At 49.6% G+C, this 24,548-nt stretch overlaps 1 protein-coding gene across 6 annotated transcripts in view; it reads left to right on the top strand.

Moving 5' to 3' along the window:
- The window catches only part of LOC143368939 (dystrophin, isoforms A/C/F/G/H), a 338,640-nt gene that overhangs the window by 279,919 nt on the left and 34,173 nt on the right, over positions 1-24,548 (top strand). For all 6 annotated transcript variants that reach the window (XM_076812178.1, XM_076812183.1, XM_076812184.1 and 3 more), the window contains 3 exons: positions 91-235; positions 4,311-4,434; positions 8,614-8,780. In XM_076812178.1, the coding sequence (XP_076668293.1) occupies positions 91-235; positions 4,311-4,434; positions 8,614-8,780 (436 nt within the window). The remainder of the gene's footprint in view (positions 1-90; positions 236-4,310; positions 4,435-8,613; positions 8,781-24,548) is intronic.

The following is a 24,548-nucleotide window of genomic DNA, read 5'->3' as shown; positions in this document are numbered from 1 at the left end:
TATGTCTACCTCCCCCTTTTCAAACTTCCTCTTTCTCTTCGCCACTAATTTCCTAATTCTAACAAACTCGAACCCTCTTTCTGTCCGCAGGAATCGACTGGAGAACAACACAGAGCACTGGAACGCCCTGCTTCTATCCCTGCGCGAGCTGATCGAGTGGGTGATACGAAAAGACACCGAGCTCACAGGTCTGGGACCCGTCTGCGGTGACGTGGCCGCCTTGCAAAAACAACAGGTGAGTCTCCCCCTTAAATCTCGAGCAATTCGCAAGTCACCCTTCCGCCCTTCGAAACACCCCCGAAAACAACGAACCCGCTCCATCGATATCGTTAAGCTCGCTCCTGTTCGATATCTCTGGAGCGATCGCGAGCGTCTTGGTGGCCAATGCAATCTTGTCCCCAGGCAAATAGCCTCGTGTACCTTGAACCATCCTCCCGTAACCTACTGCAATGGACTGGATTACACGAAAATGACGCAATTAGGCCGGCGCTGTGTGGGTGGACACGGACGAGCGAGGGCACGCGTCCGCGGGTGGTTGCGGGCCGGTGGGCAACACCCTCGGCGGCCCAGTTTCCACGTACAAAGACGTACCAGCCCGGACTAATCCAGATTAGAACGCGCATGTTACTAGCTGCGCTCGGGCTGCGAGTGTACAGGGGATGATAAGGTGCATGTAACGCGCGATCCCGATCACCGGATATCATCGACGGACGACACCTGCGGCCTGCTACTTATCGCGAGCTGCCCCACGATCCCCTGACCATTGATCGGGGACGCTGGGCTTCGGGGGCTTTCAGGACGCACTCCCCTGCCTTCGATTCGCGGGGATCGATTTAACGACGCCAGCTGATCACGCTGGGAATAATTCCAGCCGAATTGTAACGGCATCGATCGCGCGACAACGAAGCGCTGCTAATTACCCGAAGCTTATAAAAGAGTCGCTGCGAAGCGGAGGATCAAATGTGGGCGTTGATCGATGGAGGCGTTATTTTTAGATTCATACTGGATGCAGGACTGTTGCTACCAGGGAACGACATTTAAATTTATTTTTCTTGAAATTTCTATAAAAATAATTACTTATTCTTAACGTAATTTAAAAAAAAAACAATTATGAAATACAAAACTTGTAGAAGCCCAATAAATGACCTCATACTTTTAATAAGAATTGTACTTATAAATGTTTGCTTAATACGCGTAACTAAAAATATAGGATATTAAAAGTGCAACTACATTCCATTTATAAACATATAATAATGTTTAAATTTATAATTGTCATTTATTTACCTAATGGTCATTCACTGGTATGCGGTCAATTACCGGTTGGTTTACCCTATCAGCTGCATGAAGCAAGCATGCAGTTCGTCCACGTCGGAGCGAAGCTTGAAATTTTGCCATTCCCTTATTCGACAGCGGACAGTTAACAATTAAATCCTGCAGGGGCGCGTTGCTCCCAGAAGGCCAGAGTGACTACGAGCAGTTGCACGCGCGAGGGACCAACGGCGTTCAATTTTTATCGAAACGGACCGGACAATAAAACGTAATGTATTCGACGCGATATCAGTTAGTCCGGCGGCCAGCGTACACGAGTAACGAATAAAAGGCGCGGCAAAAAAAGGAGGTCGTGGTGTACAGGTGTTCGGAACAATAAGCGAGTTTCGGGTCTACGTGATGCGCCGATGTCGCATCTGCGATGCATGAAATTCAAATATCGTTCTTTAAAGCTCGGCGCGCCCTCCGTCGGCTCTTTTGCTCGTCGCCGTTTCAAACGCTTTTGCACGGTCGTCGTCGTTTGCGACGTGACAACATGCAACGGCAGCTGCGACACGTGCACTATCTGTACACTGCGCCGTCCTGCAGCGAGCACGGTAACGACGTTACAAAACGGCGGAGGGGAGCCTCGTTCTGCAGCATTTAGATATAATTGTTTACCGGGTTGTCTGCAAGAGCGATTAAAGTTCCCTTGTTTGTCGAACCGGGTCCCCGTGAATTCGTCTCGATTATACGAGTAATTGCACCCCGGGCCACGCTGGAAATTCCCCTTTCACCTGGAGACGCGCGCGCCAGTGATTCGGTGAATGGGAATTTTTCCACCCCGTAAACACCTCGCGGAATCTCAGGCATAATTTTAACTTACAAACTAACCGCGTCCTGTGGAAACCCAAGGGAGGCGCAAATGCACCCGACTAATGACCGCACCAGGCGTTAATCCAACGGAACTCCATGGGTAGGATACCAGTTCAACAATATACTGGCCGGCGTAATGCCGGAATTTCCCGGAAATAGCATAAACGGCGCCCTAATTCGTGCGCAAATAATCGTGCATAAACGAGCCGCGCCACGTGATAATTCATAGGAATTATTCAATGTATCTTCTGGCGCGGTACTAGCTCAAGACTGTTAGCTGCTGTGGGTGCGGTGTCTTTAGAATCCTATCGGAATACGAGGAAGAGGACTGTGAGGAATAGGAATAAATTACTAAGTAGTAAATTAACCAGGCAGGCGGGAGAGTAAATGGAATTCGAAATTGTATTCCATAGGCGGTGTGTATTATGTGTTCTATACATGCACTACGCACTATGCACCAAGAGTAGGTACGGTTGGATTCGAGTAATCGAATACCAAAGTCCCATTTCACTGAATTCAAGAAACAAGATCGTTGAACACCGCGTTTTATCGTCGCGAAACGTCGCCGGGTGGAATCGGGTGGCACGCACCAAACGGGCGGTTCGTTTTATCCGCCATATTGGCACGCGAAATGGAAACGGCTCGCGCGACTATTGCATACGTAAAACGCGCGTCCGTCGTAAACGGATCGTTGCCGTTGGACGTAACAACCAGTCGCTGCCTTCGAACGCAGCTTAACGCGAAATCGATCGTCGCCGCGACCTGGTAGCAAAAAGGAATCGCCGGGACGAGAAATTAGCGCGGGACGACGATTACCACCGGCGAGATTGATTCTAACTAGCGTTCCCGATCGCGCGGAACAACGATTCCGATCGCAGCGATCGTTCCGTAGAATTGGAACTAATTACCGATGTATCCAGAATTATCGGAAATTAATTGAACATGGATCGGACGGAGGCGGCAACGGCTCGCGTCTAATGAATTTTCAAATTGCAAGCTTGCAGCATGGAATACTCTATTTTTAAAAACAGAAATAGGTACAAGCGCTTCTGTTTTAAGACGAGTAGGTGAATCGACCCACCTTCTTCCCTGATTTATACAATCTGACAAGCGACTGACTGTTACGCTTTTTAATAATGTCAGATACCGAAATTAGATAAAACTCAACTCACTGTACGCTGCAGCACGCAATCGCTGAATACGTTACTATATTATTATAGAACGCATTGCTTAATTAACCCGTCATTCCGATAACCGCGTCGATAAGACGATTACCTCGACGTCGCCAACTAGAAACCGTCTGGAGCTTCAATTGGACGAGTTAGGCTTCAGTTGCTCCCAATTTCTTTGCTAACAAATCGACGCTGTTTCGTGGCACCAGAGAACATCGCAATCATCAACGTCGTCATCCATTCCCAGTAATTGAATCACTGAAATATTCAAAATTACCAGCCCATGGAGGTCGCAGAATCTCGCTAGGGGAGGAGGAATAATTCGGCGAGAGACGAAGCGTTAAGCTACACCTAATAAACCCGAGGTTTCATCGTCAGCGAGCCGAAGGGCTTCCGGTCGTCGCAGCGACGAAAGTAGGTGAATTATTCCGGGCTGTTTGAAAAGATTTCGCGCGACTCGAAAGATACCTCGGGCCTCTCCGCTTGCCAGGATAGCGAGGAGACACGGAGCAGCGGCACAAGGACCAGAAGAGGGTGGGAAAAAAAACGGAGATGGATGGCGGGAACGCGAGGAGCGTGGCGCGCGCTTACGAGGCGAGCAACGGAAAAACTGGTCCCGCTGGAAAGTGTCTAAATTCTCGAGGCCGCGGAGAAACGGGGAAGATAATCTTGTTAACGAGAAGTCGCTGGATATCGCGAAGGCTGCATTTTAGCCACTCGACGACGCGGCCGCGTGCCTTCCGGCGGCCAGCGTTCCGCCTTGTCAAACGAAATTACGGATGCACGCGTCGAGATGAAGACGGAAGTCGATGGCCCTGCACGTGGTCGTTTAGAGCCCCGGTGAATTAGCCTACTTACCCTGCTGGGCGTACCAGCCCAGACTTGAACGAGCCTCGAAGGTTCCCTCGCGCGAGCAGCGAGAAAAACGCTCGAGTACCCCAAGACCCACGTCCCCGCCAGCCACCGAGCTTCTACCCGTTTTAACAGAAGTGTATTTGTTTTACTGCGTTGCAGGACGATCATCGCGGGTTCAGGAGGCAGCTCGAGGACAAACGGCCGATCGTGGAAAATAACTTGCTGAGCGGCAGGCAGTACATCGCCAACGAGCCACCACTTTCCGACACCTCTGACTCCGAAGGTGAGCTTTCTTTGCTGCTTTCTTGGTTTAGTGATTTTAGTCGGATAGTGATTGAGGAACTGGAGGTGAATGAATCGTGATGAGTGTACGAGCGTGGAGTGGTTTAAGAGAGAAGTTGAGGAATGTGAAAGGTGTTTCTTTCTGAGATAGCAATCGTATTTAAAGATTTAGAAACAGGTGTGTTACGTCGTTAAGTAAAAGTTGTCTTCAAAAGAGGAAGGAATATGTCACCCTCTCTAAGGTATCGATCTTCCGTTTCTACTTTACCCAAAAGTTGGCATTGCTAGGCTTTGAATCGTTATCGTAATTCCACGTTTTCCGTCGTGCTCTTGCTTTTGTGCGTCGAGCGATAAATAGACAGCTGTCAACGCGACCGTTCTCCTCCGTGCCGGAAGAAAATTAGAATTCACCGCGGAGTGATTCACGTGAAATCCCCCGCCAGTGAAGCGAAAAAACTGGCTAGAATAGCGGAAAAGCTGTCGGCGGAAGGGAGGCGCGCGACGACGAAAGTTTGCCGCGAAAGAGTAAAGAAAGTCGGCCAAGTACATTCGTTAGTTTCTCCGCGGAGGTGGTTCCAAACGCGCGACTGAATTCGCCAATAGCGCAGGCCTAGTAATTAAGAGGCCGCCAGCAGAGCTTTCAATTCCAGTAAATCCCGCCATTCTTCTTTCCGTGATTTTTCATACCAATTAAACGCGCCAGAGAAAACCCCCACGGGGTGAGAGACCGAATGGAAGTCGACCAATCGGCTCGAAGGATTCAGGCGTTTCTTCGTTGTTCGCTGGAGATCTCCAGCTGGAATGGAGATACTTGTGGAAGGAGCTAAAGGGTTGCCAAACGACTGGCTCTTAGACGCTGGAAAATAATGTCCAGGTTGCATTAACCCCTATCCGGTGTGTACACTCTAGTCAACTATAAATTAGGGTGTTTAAGCTTTAATGGCTGCATCACCTCGAAGGGGGTAGTTTAATTTACATGTCAGAGGAACAAGTGGGGCTACTTTAATAACTTGGGGAGGATTTTAAAATGGTAATAGGAGAAAGTATAGGGCACAGAATGTGGAAACGAATCGAAGAGTAGTGTCATTTTTTCTTGGGGTCAGCGTTGAAGATTGAAAGCGGCGAGATTGATTAAACTTGTAGTTTCAAAGGTTGGCTCCTCGGTAGGGTGAGCTGGTCGCGGAGAATGAAGGGGATTGTTAAGTGGACTGATAAAATACGAGAAGTTTCTCTTCGGTTCCTCCTCGTCGTTTCTTCCTTCCTTTCTTTTTCCCTCCCTCTCTCTCTTGTTCTCCTTTTACTTAACCCACGGAACAAGAGAGCGGCCCTTGGAAAACGAGCTTCATTCGTTCTTGTCACCGCTTTTCACGTACAATAACCCGCGGCAAGCGTGGTAACCGCGGCCCCCTCCCTCTTGAATATTTCATTTAGATAATTCCGCCCTCTCGAAAGCGGGGATTATTAAGAAAAGTGAAACACGGGATTTATGGTTATTTGACCGGGAAACAGTCAGAGCCAGAGGCTCCTTGCCAGAAAATGGGCTCGTCCATTAAAAGCTCGGAGAGGGGGGAAACAAAGTCTGTCCTCCGCAGACCGTGGAACAAAAGACAATGGCGGCTTTAATTCTCGTTGTAACGGTCGAGGAGCTCGATCCAATGTGTTTGTTAACTTTTATTGATACAAGCACGAAATAATTTGCACCCGGTGGAAGGGCAGCTCCGAACTCCGAACGAGGAGCATCGTGTTCAGGTTCACCGAAAAATAATCCACGTTAAACGAAGACTTCCCGGTCAATGTTAATGAGCGTTAGCCGATGCTAAGGAGGAACCGCGAGACGGGTACCAATCGAGTTACGAGTATCCTAGTACTGCGAAACTAGTGGAATTTGCGAGGGTTAAAAGAGACGTCCCAAAGGACACTGGAACTCCAGGTTACCGTAAAGTTTCACGAGGAAATGCCGCTCACCTTAATGTCAATTCAGCTTCCCTCCCCTTCTGTGGCTCTTGACATCCCCTTGCCACAAAAACAGATATCTAAGTGTCAAGTGTCAATGATCTTTGGTTTTTTGCAAATAAGATAAGTGTAATGAAAGGAATTCTCCCAATAATCAATAGCAGAGAACACTCTTCCACATTCGTGAAGTCTACTCCGTTCAGCGGAACTGTAACTACAAAAACGCATTAGTAAACGGCTCGTAAATTGGCGTCGTTACTTCGTACGCGACTGCAGATGCGCCAGCGACGCGTGCAGGTGCACTCAATGTAAGATAATGAGCAAGAAGAGAGCGAGCGCCATGGGGCGCGCAGAGATCCGGAATTCGATCCTCGACATTAGGGGTCTCCTGCGCGAGGACAAGCCACGTCGCGTGGCGCACGATTTCAGTCACTCCGCGGGGAGTCACGTTCGATGAAACGTGCACGGCATCGAGCAGTTCTCGGGGCGTTGTCGTAACGTCAATAAATTTCGACCGATATAACGACGCGTCCCAGGGTTAGATCGCAGCGGCGCGACCCTGGCATATCGAGTTGCCTGGCCAGGTGCACGGACACGACCCGTGAAATCGAATCGAATCGAATCCCCCGGTTCGACGAGTCGAAATCGTGACTCGCAGCTCTTTGACTCGTCGATGGGGACAGCGGCGATCCCACTCGGTCGGCCGGGCTTAAAACTCCGCTGTAGCGCTCGCAAAGCGCAGGAAAAAATAATGGGAATCATCTTGCAAAGAGGAAATCGAAACGTCATCGCTTGGAATCATGGCCGTGGATGGGCGCAGATTTTTGCAACGCGATACAGTGGTGACATGTGTCGATTTAGTGAGAACGGTTGGTAGCTAGCTGGCGGAGGGTGGCATCGTGACCGTATAAATTTCGCGGCGGGTCTTTGAAACGGAAGCCACCGTGGATGAGAAATGGCGAGAAAGAATTAGGGGGTTGAAAGCCGGTGAAGGGAAACGACTTGAGAGAGTGAAAAAAAAAGGAGCGTGGGTGGAGTTGCGCGTGACTGGAAATCGAATGCGGCAACTGTTGAATGGATGGCTTGCCGATGAAGAACACGGACCGCCTAATTCGATTCGGTGAAAATAGTTTTCAGGTGTTTCCGTCTATCGTGCGATCGCGGGGGTCTCTTTAGCGAGCCACCCCCAGCCCTGATGCACGTCGTTATCTCACTCCCTGAGTACGATTCTCTCGGCCACCTGTCGATGTTGATCGTGGGCTGAATTCTTATAACGTTTCGCAGTAGCTATTTCTATCTCGAAGTCTCTGGAATTTCCCACAAACTATATAATCGTATAACGACGACGAGATCCAAAACCACAGGGGTGTACATTGTTTTCCCTGTTTCGTGCGACGCGTCGATCAGTGATTGCGCCCATCCAGTGATTAACCAACGCAGAGATGAGCCACTGAGTAAAGGGCAGCTGGTACCATAAACATAAATCATCATAACCCAGCAGATACGGCGGGAACGAGGGCGGGTAGGGATGGCAGGCGTTATCAATGCTAAACATGCGCATAAAAACTGTCCCGCATGATATGATGTGTGATTCATAGGACAATTAATTCCTGGCGATAGAGCAGCCCGGGTATGGCGGGCGTTGCTCGCGAACGACGGTCCTGTGCATCGTTGTATTCTCTCTTACCAATGAAATTGATTGGCACAGCCACTGTGGAATGAAAACAGATTTTTGTGGCACGCGATAAACGTAGAATTTCACTTTATAGTATAGATGAGAGATGGAGATTGAAAATTATTGGTTGCAACTTTAATTTATGTAGTCGTTTGGGGCTCTGGTATTTCAATTCTTGGAGACGTAAATAGCGATATGTACCGATAATTCTTGTAGCCGCAGAACTCGATATTGAATGCCTACGAGTGATAAGATCGAAGATGTACCATCAATTACATACAATAGGTAGGAATGATTAGGATTGCAGTTCCAGAAATGGACAAGCATAGGTTTTACTACTGGTGGCTCGTGAAGCGTAGGTTGTACTACTGGGATATACTGAAGCGTAGGTTATACTACTGGGAGATAGTGAAGCGTAAGTTGTACTACTTAGAAATCATCTATTCCGGGTCCTGTTACACAAGAATCGTTGATGCGAAGTCCAGTGAATCCTGTTACCATTAATGTTGTTAAGAACAAAGGACCTAAGCATACCTGACCATTCTTTTTCAGCCGGAAGGGAACTGGACGGCGATTCGAGAGGCTACAGGAGCGCAGAAGAGCAAGCACGCGAATTGACGCGCAGCATTCGCCGGGAAGTGAACAAACTTTCAGAGCAGTGGAACGCCCTAATCGAACGTAGCGATGCGTGGATGCGGAAACTCGACGACACCGCTAACGTGAGTACTTTACCCCTTTTTACAAACCCAGAAAGCCACTTACACCCCCGAACCGTCTCGCTCGATATGAATAGAAATATTTCGATTACGTCAAACACCGCGGACGTTCTGCGACCATTAAAGAAACCTTTGACTGTAACTTTCCACGATCATGGCTCTCCGTTTACCAAACATTTAACGTTCTTCAACGTTTCCACTTCGCCAAGAGTGGAATGCTTCACGAGAGGCAACCAAAGCACCGGCAGGCAGGAAACAATCCTCAATGATAATTCTCGAGCAGGGTTCCCACCCCCTCGCCAGGGCACAATCAGATTAAACGGTACATCACGACGGATAAACCGGAGGGCGTAATATTTGGACTTATCGGTGGTATCAGAAGAATAGGTCGGTCTCTGTTCTGCGGTTCAATTCATCCCCCCAGCCCCCGTCCATCGTATCGCTTTATTATTGCCGGGTACAATTTTCTCTATCGCTGGGACGTCCCATTTGTCGAAACGACTTTGTGCCCTGGAGGGAAAGCCAGCCATGTATCGGTGAACGCTGGAAAAGACGCCCCGGAAAAAGTCCGTCCCTGCGGCGAAGGCGATTTTTCGTTTCGAACGCTCCTGCACTTAACGACAACGAATTTCCCGCGTTACAAGCAGCTTTGTACACCAAATTACCTTCGTTCTCCTAGATCTAACTTTAATAGGGGGCCGAGTACATGTTATTACCTTCGTCAGCGCCGGCAAACTGGTCGATTATTTATCGACACTTGTCGAATGGCACATTCCGCGGTATATTCTGGTCCGCAGGGAATATGCACTTGCTTTCCTCGTTAAAAAGTTGACTCGAACGTTTCAAATATCGAGAAGATCTAAATCTCACCATCGATTTCAACTTTATATTCTCACAGGCAATAGTTGCTGCTTTCATCACCCTCTTTGGCATTACTTTTCGAATCACTTTTCGTCGCAACCGGGATCATAAGGTCTTCAAGACGTCTCCTTGAAACGAGGATCGCCTCAGCTAACTGAGCCACGAAACCTCGTAAACCTTCCCCGAGGTATCAGCTCGAATATCAAGGATTTATGATCCCGCGACAGAGTCGACGTTCGCGATGCATCGGTAATCGTGCATGATACATCCGGCTGGCGTCCAGCTACAGGGAAACTGGAAGTGTAAATCGGTGCTACACGCTCGTCGTGCTTCCACATCGTGTGTAGAATCTGTTTTCACCTTCCTCGTCCCCTCGTTCCTTCCCTTTTCACCTTGTACGTAGCGCACTCTGATTTCATAAGCGGTTTTGCGATTTGCATCTCACTCGTTGCGTCTCGCGGAGTACGGTTGATAGGATGTCCTCGGTTCGCGACATCGTTCGCGATGTACAATGGAATTCCTGATGCGTGCACGCAATACAGCTCCCTTTATACGCACCAATATTGCACTCGGGGGTTGATAACATCGATGGGAGCGTGCTTGCAGCGCAACCTCGAAGTCACGTCGACGTACAGGTGCGCGTTTTGCTTGTTCGTTTGCAACATACTTCAACCACGGTACTACCATTTCGTATCCAGTGGTAATCGATCATTCTTCCTTCCTTCCAACGTGCAAGTAAACGTTACCTCTGTTACACGCACGCGTATCGCTGAATAACTTCACGAAAATTGTCGTCAAGTGTCACTTTAATGATTAGGTAAGTGTGTTCGAGTAAATTAATTTCGTCGCTCCGAAGTGCTAGACCAAGGATGGTCGCGTTGAAAGGTCAGCTAGGTGCTTAACCTGGAATTTCACGAGTTGGTCGAAGAAGGTAATAACTTCTTTTGAACGGTGCTCGGAATAACAGCCTGCCAATCGAGGAATCCGTCTTAATATAATTCGAGTAGCTTCATAGCCCCTGAGTGCTTCATCCTTTCCCTTCCCAGTGAGATCTCTGTGTATGTGTGTATATAATAATCCTTTGTCGACGATTCCACGTCGAGAGAGTCACTCGAAGCCACAGTGCTTCCTTGGCCCGCCGTGACCACTCACCATTCTCCGCGGAAATTAATACAAATCCTTCGTCGATTCTCGCGGGCAGTGCACATAGTTGGGAGTTTTCACTTTAATTGAAACGAAAATGACGTTTTCTAGACCCGTAGGTGGACGTTCCTGCCAAAGGTTTTATAATTGAAATGGGAGAACCCTTTTCATTGACGGCGGGGGGTAAGTTTCAGAGCGTTTAATTAAACGGGTCGCACGATTTAGTGGTCGCGAAACGGATCAATTCAGCAGAGCTTTTGACCAAGGAAAAAGAGTCTCTTCTAATATTCCCTCTGTTAATTACCCATTACGGTGATTGTGGTTTGTAAAATTGACACCTTAACGAAGGTATATCAGTAATACATTCCCATGAATTTGTATTCCCCGCGCTATCTGCAAGTGATCAATGCTATAACCACAGTCGACGAGGTGTTGAAGCTAATTAGAATAATTCTCGAATTCGACGCGACAATTTGTCTCCCCCAGCAGTCTCCACTGTACTTTCCTCATCGAGTAAGTTTCCCAATGAAGTGAAGCGCGACCGTTGAATTCATAACGCAACGTGCCCGCGCGGCTCGTTCGCTTCCACATTTAATTAATTACTCGCCTTTGTTGAAAGCGTCGGCGAGGCGAGTACGCACGAGAAGCCGCCGGTCCTCGGAGCACCTCGACCGAAATTAACGCGCGAAATAATCAAATCTCCACCCCCGCAGAGAAGCGCTCCGCGGTGTTTAATCGCCATCGAAGCCGCGTTCGCCGCTCACAATTAATTGAACGGTTCGAAGCGATCCTCGACGGAGGAGTTGAAAGTTAAACCCTACGGAGGGAGAATCTTCTCGGGAGAGCGAGGGGAGCAATTAAAAGTGCACCCTTTTACGGTCATTTGATCGATACGATATACTGGGAGGATCGGAGTTAGGGGGTGGGCCACGAATGCATAATTCATGAGCGAGACACAATTTAACTTTTAAATTCCGCACCCCCTCGACCACCCTTCGCGTCTTAATTATCGGCTGCCTGGTAATTACGAGCGACACCTTCGTTTCTCTTACCCAATAGCGTGCTATTCATTCGTAGCCGTGAGTCCGTAACACTGTCGTCGATTACCACTCGCATCTTCCACGTCCGATATGAAAATCCACGGGAGTGCTACTCTCTGAAAAGAAAGCATGGGATTAAAGCAGCGCGGGATTGCATCTAACGGTGTTGCTGTTTACGCGGACGCTCCACTGGCTGCTAGTGCTTGTTCCGCCAACAAACCCACATTTTTACGAAGAATTCAAGCCCGCAGGATTCCTCCTCCGAGGCCGGTGGCTACGCTTGCGGCGTCCTACCACCCCGTAGTCCCCTCTGTTTCCGCGACACGCTGAAAGCAACAGCGTCGAGCGATAAACAACGGTATATAACACTCGAGGAACACGCGAGTAACTTCTTCGCGTATCGCGGATCGAAGCGGCCCAGCGGAACAAAAGCTCGCCATCGGGGATTCCTGGCTCGCGTCGAAGACACGAAAGATAAAACCCGGGACTGCGCATCGATGGTCTGAAAAAGTGCGACGTGGCTGCGATCGCGGCTGGGACGAGGGATGAGGTTTAAAGCTGTGGAAATTAAGCCGAGCGGGGAGATCCACGGGTTGTCTCGGCGAGGAACTCGCCTCCGTAGTTAGGTATGCAAAGCAGGAAGCAAGGCAGCGAGAGGAGGAAGCTTGGCCAGCCCCAATCAGAGAATATAGCCGGGAGCGGTTCTATCCAAATACATGCGGCATACGTTGGCACACGTGCCCCGCCGTGTTCCTGCGAGTGTGCCGGGCGAACGAATGAACGCATACAACGAGGCCGACCGGGAAACTCAAACACCATCTTTCGAATTATAACCGCGCTATCGGATTATCTTTCGAATTATTCCGGTTTGTGCCGCATAGCTTCCGCGGATGCAAAGTCGCGGCCCGTTATCCTTGCTTCATGGGCGAACTTGGAAAAGTGACTTTTCGCTGCGAGTGTTCTTGTTTTGGGAGAAGGATGGACGAGCTGGAAGCCTCTCGGCGGACCGATGACGCGAGATTTTTCAGACACCCGGTGTGCAGTTTCGGGTTTGAAGGCTGGCGAGCGCCGTTTCCGGCGATGCTAATGCGCCGCGGCCAGCGACCGCATCAGTATCAATCTAGTTCCCGACGAGTGGGTACTTAATCAGTCAATTAGCAATGTTCCGCTAATTGGTTAATTACCAAGCAAATTTGTAGCCGCGGCGGCATTGCGCCATCCAGGACGTTACGCGTATGTATCATGGACGTGGGGGAGGTGAAAGGTGCGCGACGACCTCGCTCGCCCGGGCATTAAGACACAAATGTATTTATCCGCGTGATCTATAGCTACCGTGGCATAACGAGCCAGTTCGCGGTGCGTTAGATCTACGAATCGCATGGCCGCCGGGTTCGAACGGGGCTGCGGTTGAAGGGCAGCGTGACCAAGGCGCTATCTTTCACCTATAGACATTCCGCGGGAAATCAGGAGCGCAGAAGTTTGAGAATATTGGAGATTGAATTTTTATGCATCGAGCCGCCATCGAGGTATCGCCTTGCCGGGGTTTAGAAAGTCGAGTAAAGTGAAAGATGCAGCGTCGTATGCACGCGAGCGAACAACAGCCTGGAATCTTCCGTGGGGTGAAGTATTACTCTGCCTGTATACGAAAGAATAAGTAAAGCACGGCGCACGGTTATGAATAATGTACATAAACTATGCCCCAGTAAGTTTACAGCTTACTCGAGTCATCTCGAGGCGTATTATGATGAAGCACGAAGAACGGGAAGGCATTTTTACGCGTGACGGAATTCTGAAAATCTGATTCTCGAGACACCGTCGACTCGCCCGCAGCCACCTGCACGGCGAAGAATGTAGAATACTGCATGTAAATTAACGAAATTCAAATCACTGTTTGGTCACGGTGCGCTTCTGCGAGCCGACTCGAACTTCCTGCTGTGGTTCCTCGTATATAAACCAAAACTACCGCCTCCGTTCTACGAAACTGCCTGTGTTTAACTACGCCTTCCGACAATTGCCAAGTGTCCACTGCACCGCGAGAGCAATATCTGCCAAAGTGCCTCGCGCAGATGCGTCGAGAATTCCGCGGCGCTGATTCCTGCGACGCTCGTTGCTCGAGAGACGAGGCTGTCAGTCGCGTCCGCTGTGCTTCCGTTTCGAAACGATGACGCGTAAAGTATCGGCGGATCGACAACAGGAAAGCCACTCCACCCCCCGCTGGCTTGAATTAAAACTACGACCGGAAGCGAACACTTACGGGCCATTATCCGCCCTCCCCGTTACTCAGCGGCGCGTTAAATTCCCATCGTGCCGCGACGTCCAAATATACCTGGAGGTCCCGTCTTTCAAGTTCAACGCACCCTGGCGTACAGCGACGCGACGTCTACGCTCCTCCGCGTTTCCGTGCAAATACACCCGAGGTGTAATAAACCTCGCGTCCCCGATCCGCGCCGATGATAACCAGATAAGTCGCATTCCAACAAGACCACAGGCTCGGGGGAGACAGCTTCTGCGCGCAATTTGAATAAACGAATGGCGTGATCGTGCTTAAACACCGCGATCGAGGGTTGATTATCGATCGAGCAGCGCATCGTCGTTGAAAGAAGCTGGATGGAGCGGTTGGATGATGAACGAAAAGAAACACAATTCTGATAGCGCTCGCCTTTGATGGAGAAGCGATACTACTCTATTAGCGATCACTCTGGAATTACCCGTTCCGAAGCAGAGAGAAAGCAATTTAGAGACAGGATGCGCGACGGTGCTGAACGATCGCTCCAAAACACTGTCGGAAATCACGGAATCGGCCTCGGCCGGTATTGTAATATCGCACGCTGACGCCTCTGACTCTTGCATTAAACATGAGTTATATGTCGGCATTGTGCTCGGTACGGAGCCCGTGGCGCCGTTAAATTTACATTATGTTCATGCGACCAATTATTGAACGGCGAGCGGCGGATTTTGGTCGCGATCACCTTGGGGGAGTTCTTCTTTGTCGCAACTGCTAGGTAATCCGCGGTGCTTCGTGCCAGCCAGTTTCACGGAAATTGATCATCGATCGAACGAGCGTACGAGAGATCGACTTGAAAACATATAACAGTTTGTTGGAGCTGGTTTTACATAAACCAGTTTCGAGGAGCGACGAAAAATGCTCGGGCAGATTCGAATGTTTCCCGTTGGAGAGGTGGCGGAAAAGAAGGTAAAACTGGATGTATCGCCTTTTATCGGGGACAACGTCGTCGCTCGCGCTTATCTCGTATCGCGATTACCTTCAGCCTGGCTGAATAAATAGATCAGCGACTGCTCTTCGCCGTGTGCGAATGGACCCGAATACCCGTATCCGGTCGGCGAGTACGGCCGCGAGCGACCAGATCGCAATAACTCCGCGCGATGTCACGAGTAGCATGGCCCATAATTCTGCGAACTGGAATCATCTCACGTTTCGGCTTCTCTCGCGTCGTGTTTGAAAATGTAGACACGGCTGTTCCGTACGTGCAACCGAGCGGAAGACACGAAAACCGTCCCAGCGACCACTCGCTCTCCCGTGAAACGCTCCCTTTGCGTTCGTGGGCTCGCCCGCAGCCAGATTCAAAACTATATTAAATTCTTATACCTATTAACGGCGAGGAACACAAAAGGTGCCCGTCGAGTTCGTGCAGTCGGATTTACAAGATCCCGCGTTCCTTTTTTGCGTACGGTGACTGACTGTGGAACGAGACCTTGCGTCATCCTTGGGAGAGACAAAGGCGGTTCCCGCGCATCCGACGCGAACGATCCGTTCCCTCGTTCATTCAAAGCTCCCGCGACACGCAATGGGCGAGACACGCGGGGTCCCGGCGAGAGTTAATAATAGTGGCAGTCGTGGGGCGAACGGGAAACCGGTGAAAGGCGCGACGCGCAGCCCCGTGATAGAATTTAATCGGGGACGAAGATCGCGTAGGATCGAGCGCGCATCGGCCGCCGATAAGCAGAGTCGCGCGATAATAAACGGCGGATTAATTTCAACAATAGATAAACCGGCCGATGTATCACGGCTTGTGTATAAAATAAACCGGCCCGAAGATAAATGGACAGCCCTGTTAATACTAAACTTCGCTGGGCAGCGCCGAGCTGGGGGAATCGTATTTATAATTGACGAATGAACCATTACTCATCGCTTGTTCCTGTCGAGCTGGCTCGCACACATATATCCACGTCCTGCTTTATTCCTCGCTACGGGCTGCAGATTAATAACAGGTGTCGTACGAGTTCGAAGGAAGAAGCGCGCGGGAACCTTGAAAAAAATCGCTAGCCCGTTATCGTGCCAACCAGCGAGTGGGAAATTTGTACTCGGGGGCCCGGCGCTGCAGCCAACGATGGTCGACGACTTCGCTGTTGCGTGTCTCCCGATAAAACATCGCTAATTGCTTCGCCAACGGTCCGCCAATTAATATTTAATTAAACCCTTCTTACTTTGGTAACTAAGTACCTTACGTTCGATCGGCCTTCGATTAATTATCGATTAGTCTCAGGACACGCGCGCTGCGCTGGCTTTCCCTTTGCCATCCGGTAGTCCAATGCCACGCGATCGCACAGAGAAATGGGAACGCGAATGTCACTGGCCGGCTTCGCTCCAGTCGTCTGCGAACTATTTCGCATCAAATTGAAATGATCTCTGTGGTTTTTGAGCGCAAGAGCCTTTAAACATAAAACTTTCGAAGTCAATGTATGGTTCTCGTCCCCTTCGCAAGTGGTATACTTCAAGAAAAGAATCAGGGAGTCTTGTACTATGTTCTTCTAGGATTATCATTCTACAATTTATTTCTAGAGCAACGCCAGTACTCCCTGTGCGCATGCTTGGCACGAAGCTTCCGAACCACTTCAATTGTTATTATCCGCCGCTGTTCCCAGAGAATACTTTTACAGATTAAATAAAAATGCGATTTCAAATCTCGATCGAGTATGAATAAGAAACCAGCGCAAGGTAAAGGCGGTTCCCGCGTTACCAGCGACGAGTGCTAGCAAAGGGGACCCGAGCGTAGCCGAGGACCGCCGAGATCAGCCGAAAGGCCGGCGAGTTGGCACGAGGGGACTGCAGCGAGCTCCCATAAGCCGGCTTCCGCTTCGTCCGGCGCGAACGTCGGAGCCTGTTCGCGTGTTCGCTTTCCTTTCTTTTCGCCCCGTCGTCGGTCACTTTCGATCGTCTCGCCACGGAACTTATCGCGTCCCGTGCGATCGCGAAGTGCGTGGGTAAGTACGTTCCGTCGAAGTGGAAAACAGTGGGTGATCCTCGCGTGTGAAACGAGCCCGTAGGGATTGGAAAAATGTGACAGCGGGCGGTGCACCGACGGCCGGCGGGGAGGGGAGATACGCCGCGATTTTAGTCGGAACGGGATCGCGCCTGCGCCTTCTCTCTGTCTCTGTCCCTCTGCCGCGTCGTGCGTGCGGGAGGTCACGCGTAAAAACGAAAAGCTTCCCATAGAATTGTGGGAATTAGTGTCCCGGGATACCGTCGGCGTTTTGTCTCTGTTGATCGCCCGACGTTACGCCAGGACAACTCTCGGGGATCTTGAAAGGATGAGAGGAACGGCGAGGGAAGCGGTGCACGGGTGAATCATGTAAACAGCTGTTCCTTTATTCTTTTCCACGGTAGTCGTTTCACTTCGCCTCGTACATCGTCCCTGTCTGTTTCTTCTGCGATGTTATTGCTCGGTTTCTGTATTTACTTGCCGCCAGTTGCGACGGCATAACATTGACAGCCGTTCGATGATTATAGGGCGAGCCAAAAGGCGATGAAAGAGCACGGTGTGATTAATCGAAGATGTTTAGTTAGCGAGGATATGTAGCTTCTATTATTAGTTACGCGTATATGCTGTGACCAGTACACCCAGAGGCAACTCGCGTTTCGCGTTCTCTCGTTTTCTCGCAACGCGTCCGCCGGCGACGCGGGAGATCGAGCTTAGCCAGAGACCCGACGCATAAATCGATAATTTTATAGCGCGATGAACGCGCCATTAAAACAAGACGCAGATGCGGAGCCGCGTCAGAGCGGGCCCTGCCGTAAATTCGCGGATGGAGGATACGGGCGAGCGAAATGCGTGTGTGCCGCAGCAGGGATTTAATGTTAATTGCGGTGGCCGACAAGTTGAACCCGTGGTGAGTCGCGTGCCTCCCGTGACGATTCAATATGCCGTTAAACTTCATTTTCACCGATGGGGCTTGCATTGTTCCTCGCTGCATCTTCCCGGGAACCTGTTCGGCTAAAATAGAATCAGCTTTCTTTATATTTCCAGCGCTTGCAACTCTGCGATACAAACATTCGTTAATATTCTTGGGATGGGAAGTTGTCAAATATATTGAATTGTCTAAGAGGGCGCCACCTGCCTCGACTTTTGCTACAATTATCTAGCGCCATATTTGCTACGCGATTCCTCGAAATTAATAATCTTTTGGAGCACTGCAAACTCAAGAATCTTTATATCTTGATGTAGAATTTGTGTTAAAATGGTTCTTCGTAGAGGCTGATCCTCGGTGAGCCATATTCTTCATAAGGTACAAGAGTCGCTCGAGTTTCATCCCTCGGGGGTAAAGGTCTCCCCATTTTCCACGGTAGATCGTGCAAAGGCGTGCAGGGGGAGATTAACATGGCCTCCACTGGCTACAGATTAAATAAATCCCGAAACATACCACGGAAACGCGATATTGCGCTCGTCGCGACGTCGCGCGTCGTTGCTAATTAGAGCGACGATCAAAGAACGCTGCGGTGGCGCGTGGACGCGCGAGAGAGGACGAAATTGCCCAGTGAAAACGACCGGTTTCGATACCAAACTCACTTCCCTCGGTTCCTTGTGCCCCCACCTCTCGCTCCAGGCCTTCCCATTCAACCTGATTTGCATACCATGGGGGGGAACGATCAAAAGACGCTCTGTTTCTGTTCCGTTAGTTCTTATTAGCGAAAGTGGGCATAATAATTCGATTGTTGTTTGCGCCACTGTTCGTTCAACGACCTTACGTAGAACGTCTTCTTTTGCACGAAATTTTAACGATTCCAGTGAATTTCGTCCGGCGGAATTTGGGGTTAAAAGTATTGAAATTTTTTAAATTGGATTTAAAAATTTGCCTAGTCAAAGTAACCTCTCTGGGCGTATCGGGCAGGGGAAAATGGGGAAAAGGATAGGTTGAAGACTCGCAGGCGTCTTGGAGCGCTTAAGAGTTTACTCCTCCTTGAGGTCCCTTCGACTCCTTGGTGGTATTTGTCGATGTTCAAATGCACTCGACGAAATGGATCTCTTTACAGGTCGTAAACGTCCGCGTGATCATCGTTTTTTCTCCCCCATCGAGTTTGCCCATGGTACTTGAATTCCTCCTTAATGGCCGACACTTCGGAAACGCGGAGAGAGGCTGATATCGCCTCGGATCAGTGTAGAATGTCCTCGAACGACAACCCTCTTGTTCTTCTTCCCTCTCTAATCAGCAGTCAACGAAAAGAATCTTCTTTGGATATAATTCTGCGCTTAGATACGAAACTTGAAAGTATCCAGCAAATAGAAGATAAAGAGATGAAAAGATATCGATGTTGAGTGCCGTGTTAATCATGGACGCACTAAAGTTCAATCACAATTTCATCTCCATCGGTGTTTCTCACCTCGCTATTAACTCCCACAGTTGAATAATTAGGGCAGGGCCAAAAGATCACTGCTTAATGTTGTTTCCTCCACCCACCGAGTTTCCGTCGTTACAATAAGCTTACACAAAATTTCTATGTAATGTTTGATTATCCCATTATTAGTACGTACGCAGTAGATACAGTTTTGTTCACGATGCGCTTCGATATATTACAAACCAGTTATGATACACTGTGCCAACTGTTTCAAAATATTATAACACGCTTTCATAGAGATACTGGTTTAATTATGCTCCATAATTCGAGTGCATCCCTGGCCACGTACTTTGGCACCTTGGTATGCTTATTCAGGAACATTCTGACCGCCTTGATGAGGCGACTTTTTTCCCTTGTCTCTAGCAACCCAAGTGTAATCTAGTTTCCACAATAAACCCGTGTCCTGGCGCATCTTTGAGTTTCACCTTCTTGCGATTCACGTAGCGACTTCGCTCGCCTGCCCGCTACTTTTTCCTCGCGTGACCCTGTTCTCTCTTAACAACAAGAGGATAGTTTGATAATATCCTCGCCTCGGGCAGTGTTTCGCACCAACGTGGACCGATCGGTAATTGAAGAATGAATATCGTTGGCGGAGGAGCATTGTTAATTCTCGGGCCACGCCGTGCCTGACTTTCCTACAATTCTGACAATCTCTTCGACCCAATTAGCGAGGATTAACGAACTTCTGTCGTCTAAGGTAACGAACGGTCTTGTTGGAAAGTAAATAGACCCGCTGCTAATTCCTCGGAGTTCGTAATCGAAGGGAAACAATGACGGGAAGATTATTGGGACCTTAGTCATGGGACATTGGTCGCCTAATTAATCTGTGATGTAACGCAGCTCCCGGATGCTCACATTTTCGCAGGTGAACTTTGATTCTCTTGTTATCTACTCCCCGAACGGAGCAGGGCCATTTAATTCGTTTGAGCCGCTTTAAAGCTGGTTTAAATACATTTCCAAGTACCAACGTCACTCGTGATAATTCGGAGTAACAGTTTGTCAAGGACTCACAATTATTCCTCGATAATCTTCAGTTACTGTGTACATATAAACCCTGCAACAGGGCGAGGTGTCGTTTCACGAGTTTCCAGAGAAAACTGTCGAAACGCATCGTTTCGTGTTAAAAGCCTGCCTGGAAATTTATCCTGTGCAGGAAGACAGCCTTCGAACCTCTTCAATATTAATATAGCGGAAGCAGAAGGAAATAGGAAGCATTAAAATAGAGTTTCGATCAATTTCATTTGTAGAACTTTATTTACAAGGAAATGCAAGCTTTATGATGAATTACCATAAATGCTTTAAATAATTCGAACGGTCCAGCCGTCGCAGCAGCCCGAAACTCGTAGCCGGGGTGCAGAAGCCTTTGTTGCAAGCTTCTGCAAGCGAGAAGGGGCCCTTTGACGTGCCACTTATCTCCGAGGAGCAGGGAAATCGTAAGCATTCTTCGGTACAATCGAAAGTAAACGCGCGTTGCCGGCGCACAGATTCCGTTTCGATTCGATCAGACCGTCCACTGTCGTGAAAACGACGATGCAGGCGCGTTGAATACGCCAGCCGTCTCATCCCGTGTCGCGCAGACTGACAGTTGAATCGTTTGACCCATTTCTTCGTTGCGTCGTTTCGCAATGCTCCGCCAGCATAACGGTCTTTTGTACCTCGTGTTACTCCCGTCGTGTTCCACTTGCCGCGAAGCTGAAATCGCCTGGACACGCTCGCGGTTCCTTGCTGCATCCGAGATTATTCCCCGTCGCCGCCAGGACAAACGAGGAAATTGGCGTTCCTCAGATTCAGTTCCGTTCACGGTGTCCTCGAAGTTAGTAGCTTCGTGCGCCGCGGTAGCATGCTTCGAATAGATGCAGACAGCTGATTGTTAGTCGATTTTGGATACATCGAGGTAAGCTCGAATGTGTTGATATATGTGGGAGTTGTGGACGTTTTGTGAAAGAAGAAATTGAAGCGTCGCGAGTGCTCGCCAAGTCCTGCAACCACCTCCGCAATTTGCAGTCGTTAATACTTTGTCACTTGAAGACAGATCAATTAAGGAACCCCGTCGAGTCATGGATGCTTTCTTCTTTCTCTTCCTAAACGAAGTCCCCCAAGTTTAACAAGTTAATTGATCCCTCGCCTATCTTCCCAGTCTCCCCGCTCCCTCAAAAAAATCTTCGTGCTTTGATCATCGAAACGACTCGACGCCGAAGAGGCTGCTCCGTAGCCACGAGCGCGTCGCGCGAATTCTTTTGACCCGCGCCATTAGGAATACATCTTCCATCAGACACTTCTGACAACGTTCCATGCGCATTCTGCTAGTTGGAGAGAGGGCAGGAGGAGGCCACCGCGTGCTCAGACGAGAAGCTCGTGGAAAAGAGGAGAGCACGAAGAAGGAGGAGGTCGCCGAAGCCGGGAGAAGTCGAGATTTCGTCGTTCCTTTTCCTCTTTTCTTCTCCTTTTTTAACGTCGTAAGCCTCGGTTATTTCTGGCTTTCGTCTCTCTCTGCCGTGCCGCGCTCATGCCGGCGAAATGATTCTCGCGAAGGGAACGCGCGAGGGCTCTCCGTCGAACCGCCGGGAGCTGCTTTAATCGCGCGAGGAAAGTTTCGATGATTGCTCGTCTCTGCCGGTCGGAACAGCCAGCTCTCTTGGGTAATTCGGTTAATATGTGTTGCCACGATGCTTGACGAGTTGGTAAATCAAGATTTCGCAATCGTCGCTCCGTTGCATCGAGCGCGATGGGATGTCTGGCGATTGGAGTGCAATGCTCCGTTTGGTGGGTGAGTTAGATATTATTGCGAGGATAGCTGAGAACTCTCTTTTCCCTTCTTTTTCTTCTTTTCATTCCTTTTCCCCTGTTTCGTGGTCGTTTCCCTAACAGATCGGCGAAGACGCGCGCCCAGCTGCCCCTGGAATCTTAATTACGTTGCAGTCCATTCACGGCAGCTGATGCGCCGTTGTCGTGTCTGATTAACAACGAGCCGAGAGCCGATGAGGGATGGAGGAGGGAACCCATACGCCGGGCTCGCCTAGTTTCGCCCAGAAAGCACGTGTTTGACTAACCTGGCTAGGAAACGCGTAATACACGGGCAAAAAAGAGCGCGCTTTTCATTAAGAGCCTCTCCCCGAGGCGGATAAAAGGGGACGAGCCGAGGTGTGTAGCACGGGCCTGGGCGCAGCGTGTTTGTTCGCGATCCCCTGGGAATTCTGTGAACCGAGGGGTTCTCTGATAAAAATTTTAACGGGGCCCTCAGCTGGGTGCTCCCTATCCAGCCTTTAGGGATCGTTGAACAACGCGTTCCCGCTGATTGCTCTTTGCACGAGTATTCGAAGATTCTTTCCTTGATTCAAGGTCCGCAGGTATGTCCCTTCGGAGAGGGTATCGCAAATCTTTTGAAGCCGTGAGAATTGTCACTGACGAAGAATGTCGGTTAAATTAAATCTTGCACACGTGTCATAGTTTCGAAATTGAATCCCCTGACGCGTTGCAGAACGCAGCTAGGCCTGGGTGTCGCGTTTCAGCCCGCCTGGTCTTTTTACGCGGGCGTACTCATTCTTCCGTGTACTTTCTTTTACGGACCTCTGTTTAACGCGAGCTCCGTCGAAACGACTTCCTGCGGAGTTTTGCATATTTATCGGCCATGCGGGGCTTGGGGATGGAGAAGTGGCTATTGGAAACCTGATCGGGAGTGGGACTTAGTCCCTACACCGTCACGGAATACCGTTCGTGTCATCTATGCAAGAGTTCTTGCTTCGGATGGATCTATCATCTTCGTAGCGAGCGCTTTGCGCGTTTCTTTAAGCTTCAGCAAGTATCGCATCGCAATTTCTCTTGCAAAGGGTCATCGCTATCTCCCCCTCCTCCCATCAGCCTCTAGCTAAGAACCCCTGGCCCCGCAAAACTACCCTCTTCGAAACCAAATGGAACCGAGCTTCGATGTATTTAACATTCCCACAGCATTTTCATCGCAAAAGGAATGAACTCTCTTCGTCCAGAAACTTCTTGACTATCTCTGAATTAAACTCCACGCGTCCAACTATCAAACATATAAGAACAAATCAGCTCCCCCTTTAAGGGACAGTTGCCTGGATGCTACAGCTCAAGGCCCTCGAAGATCGGATCCTCTGTTCTCAGCCTCGTCTCGATAAAACGTCACTACTCGTTAAAAGGATCCAGATATTCCCTTCGTGGTTCGAAGCACCCGTATCTACGCGCGCGTATCGCGTGCCACAAACAGACGATCCTGTGGCCACGGAGCGCGGAGAGGACGAATAAAGAGCAGCGCGAACGGAAACACATGTACGCGGGATCTGAGCGAATCCAGGATAACGGCTCGCGAAATGTCGGGGATTTAAATGGAATCGGCTGAACAGCCAAATGGTTTCCTAGGTGGCCAGCTCCTAACCACGGGCCCATAACGCCGCCTCGATCCCTGCACTCGCGCGCGGATCTGCTAACGCTCGAACATCGTAGTCGGCTTATATCGAGGATAACTGGCGTCTTCGTTGCTTGTCTCCTTCGTTTCCCATGGCCTCCCTTGTCTATCTCGAATTCGGATTACCTGTGCGGTGCTTTGGGAATGAATGGGGTGTTAAGTACCGATGAGAGGAAATTGAAGGAAAATTTCGAGTACATAATTTGCCTCTGCAAATTAACATCGTGGTAGAAGCGGAGGTGTGTGCTTAAGGTAATTTATAGATTATATCTAGGACTTTTCATTACTCACTTCCTCGTTGATTGATCCTCCACCTCGCACAATTCACTTTCCCTCTCGCCTCACTCATTCACCGAGCAGTTCTCGTAGCGACCAGTTTCTCCAGCAGACATTTTCCTTGGAGCTAATTAAAAGCAGCCGGAGAATCTCGCTTCATTCATCTTATTAGCTCGAATTCACGCGGCAGCCGTGTACTATAACCTAATTGCACAAGTTCGCCAAGTTGGCGGGCGCGCTGGTTGCACGTAATAAACCGACCAGCCCGTTTACTCACGCCTCGTCACTACCAGCTCGGTTCATTTTCGAAATTCATACCGCTCCGCCGAAACCCTCGGCCAACGTCAGCCAAAAAAAGAAAACTACCTACGGTCACTCGATGAAATGCCCGTGCC

This window comes from Andrena cerasifolii, chromosome 5, assembly GCF_050908995.1.
Source record: "Andrena cerasifolii isolate SP2316 chromosome 5, iyAndCera1_principal, whole genome shotgun sequence".
NCBI lineage: Eukaryota > Metazoa > Arthropoda > Insecta > Hymenoptera > Andrenidae > Andrena > Andrena cerasifolii.
Note: the sequence above shows the minus strand (reverse complement) of the source record. Positions and strands in the feature narration are given on the sequence as shown.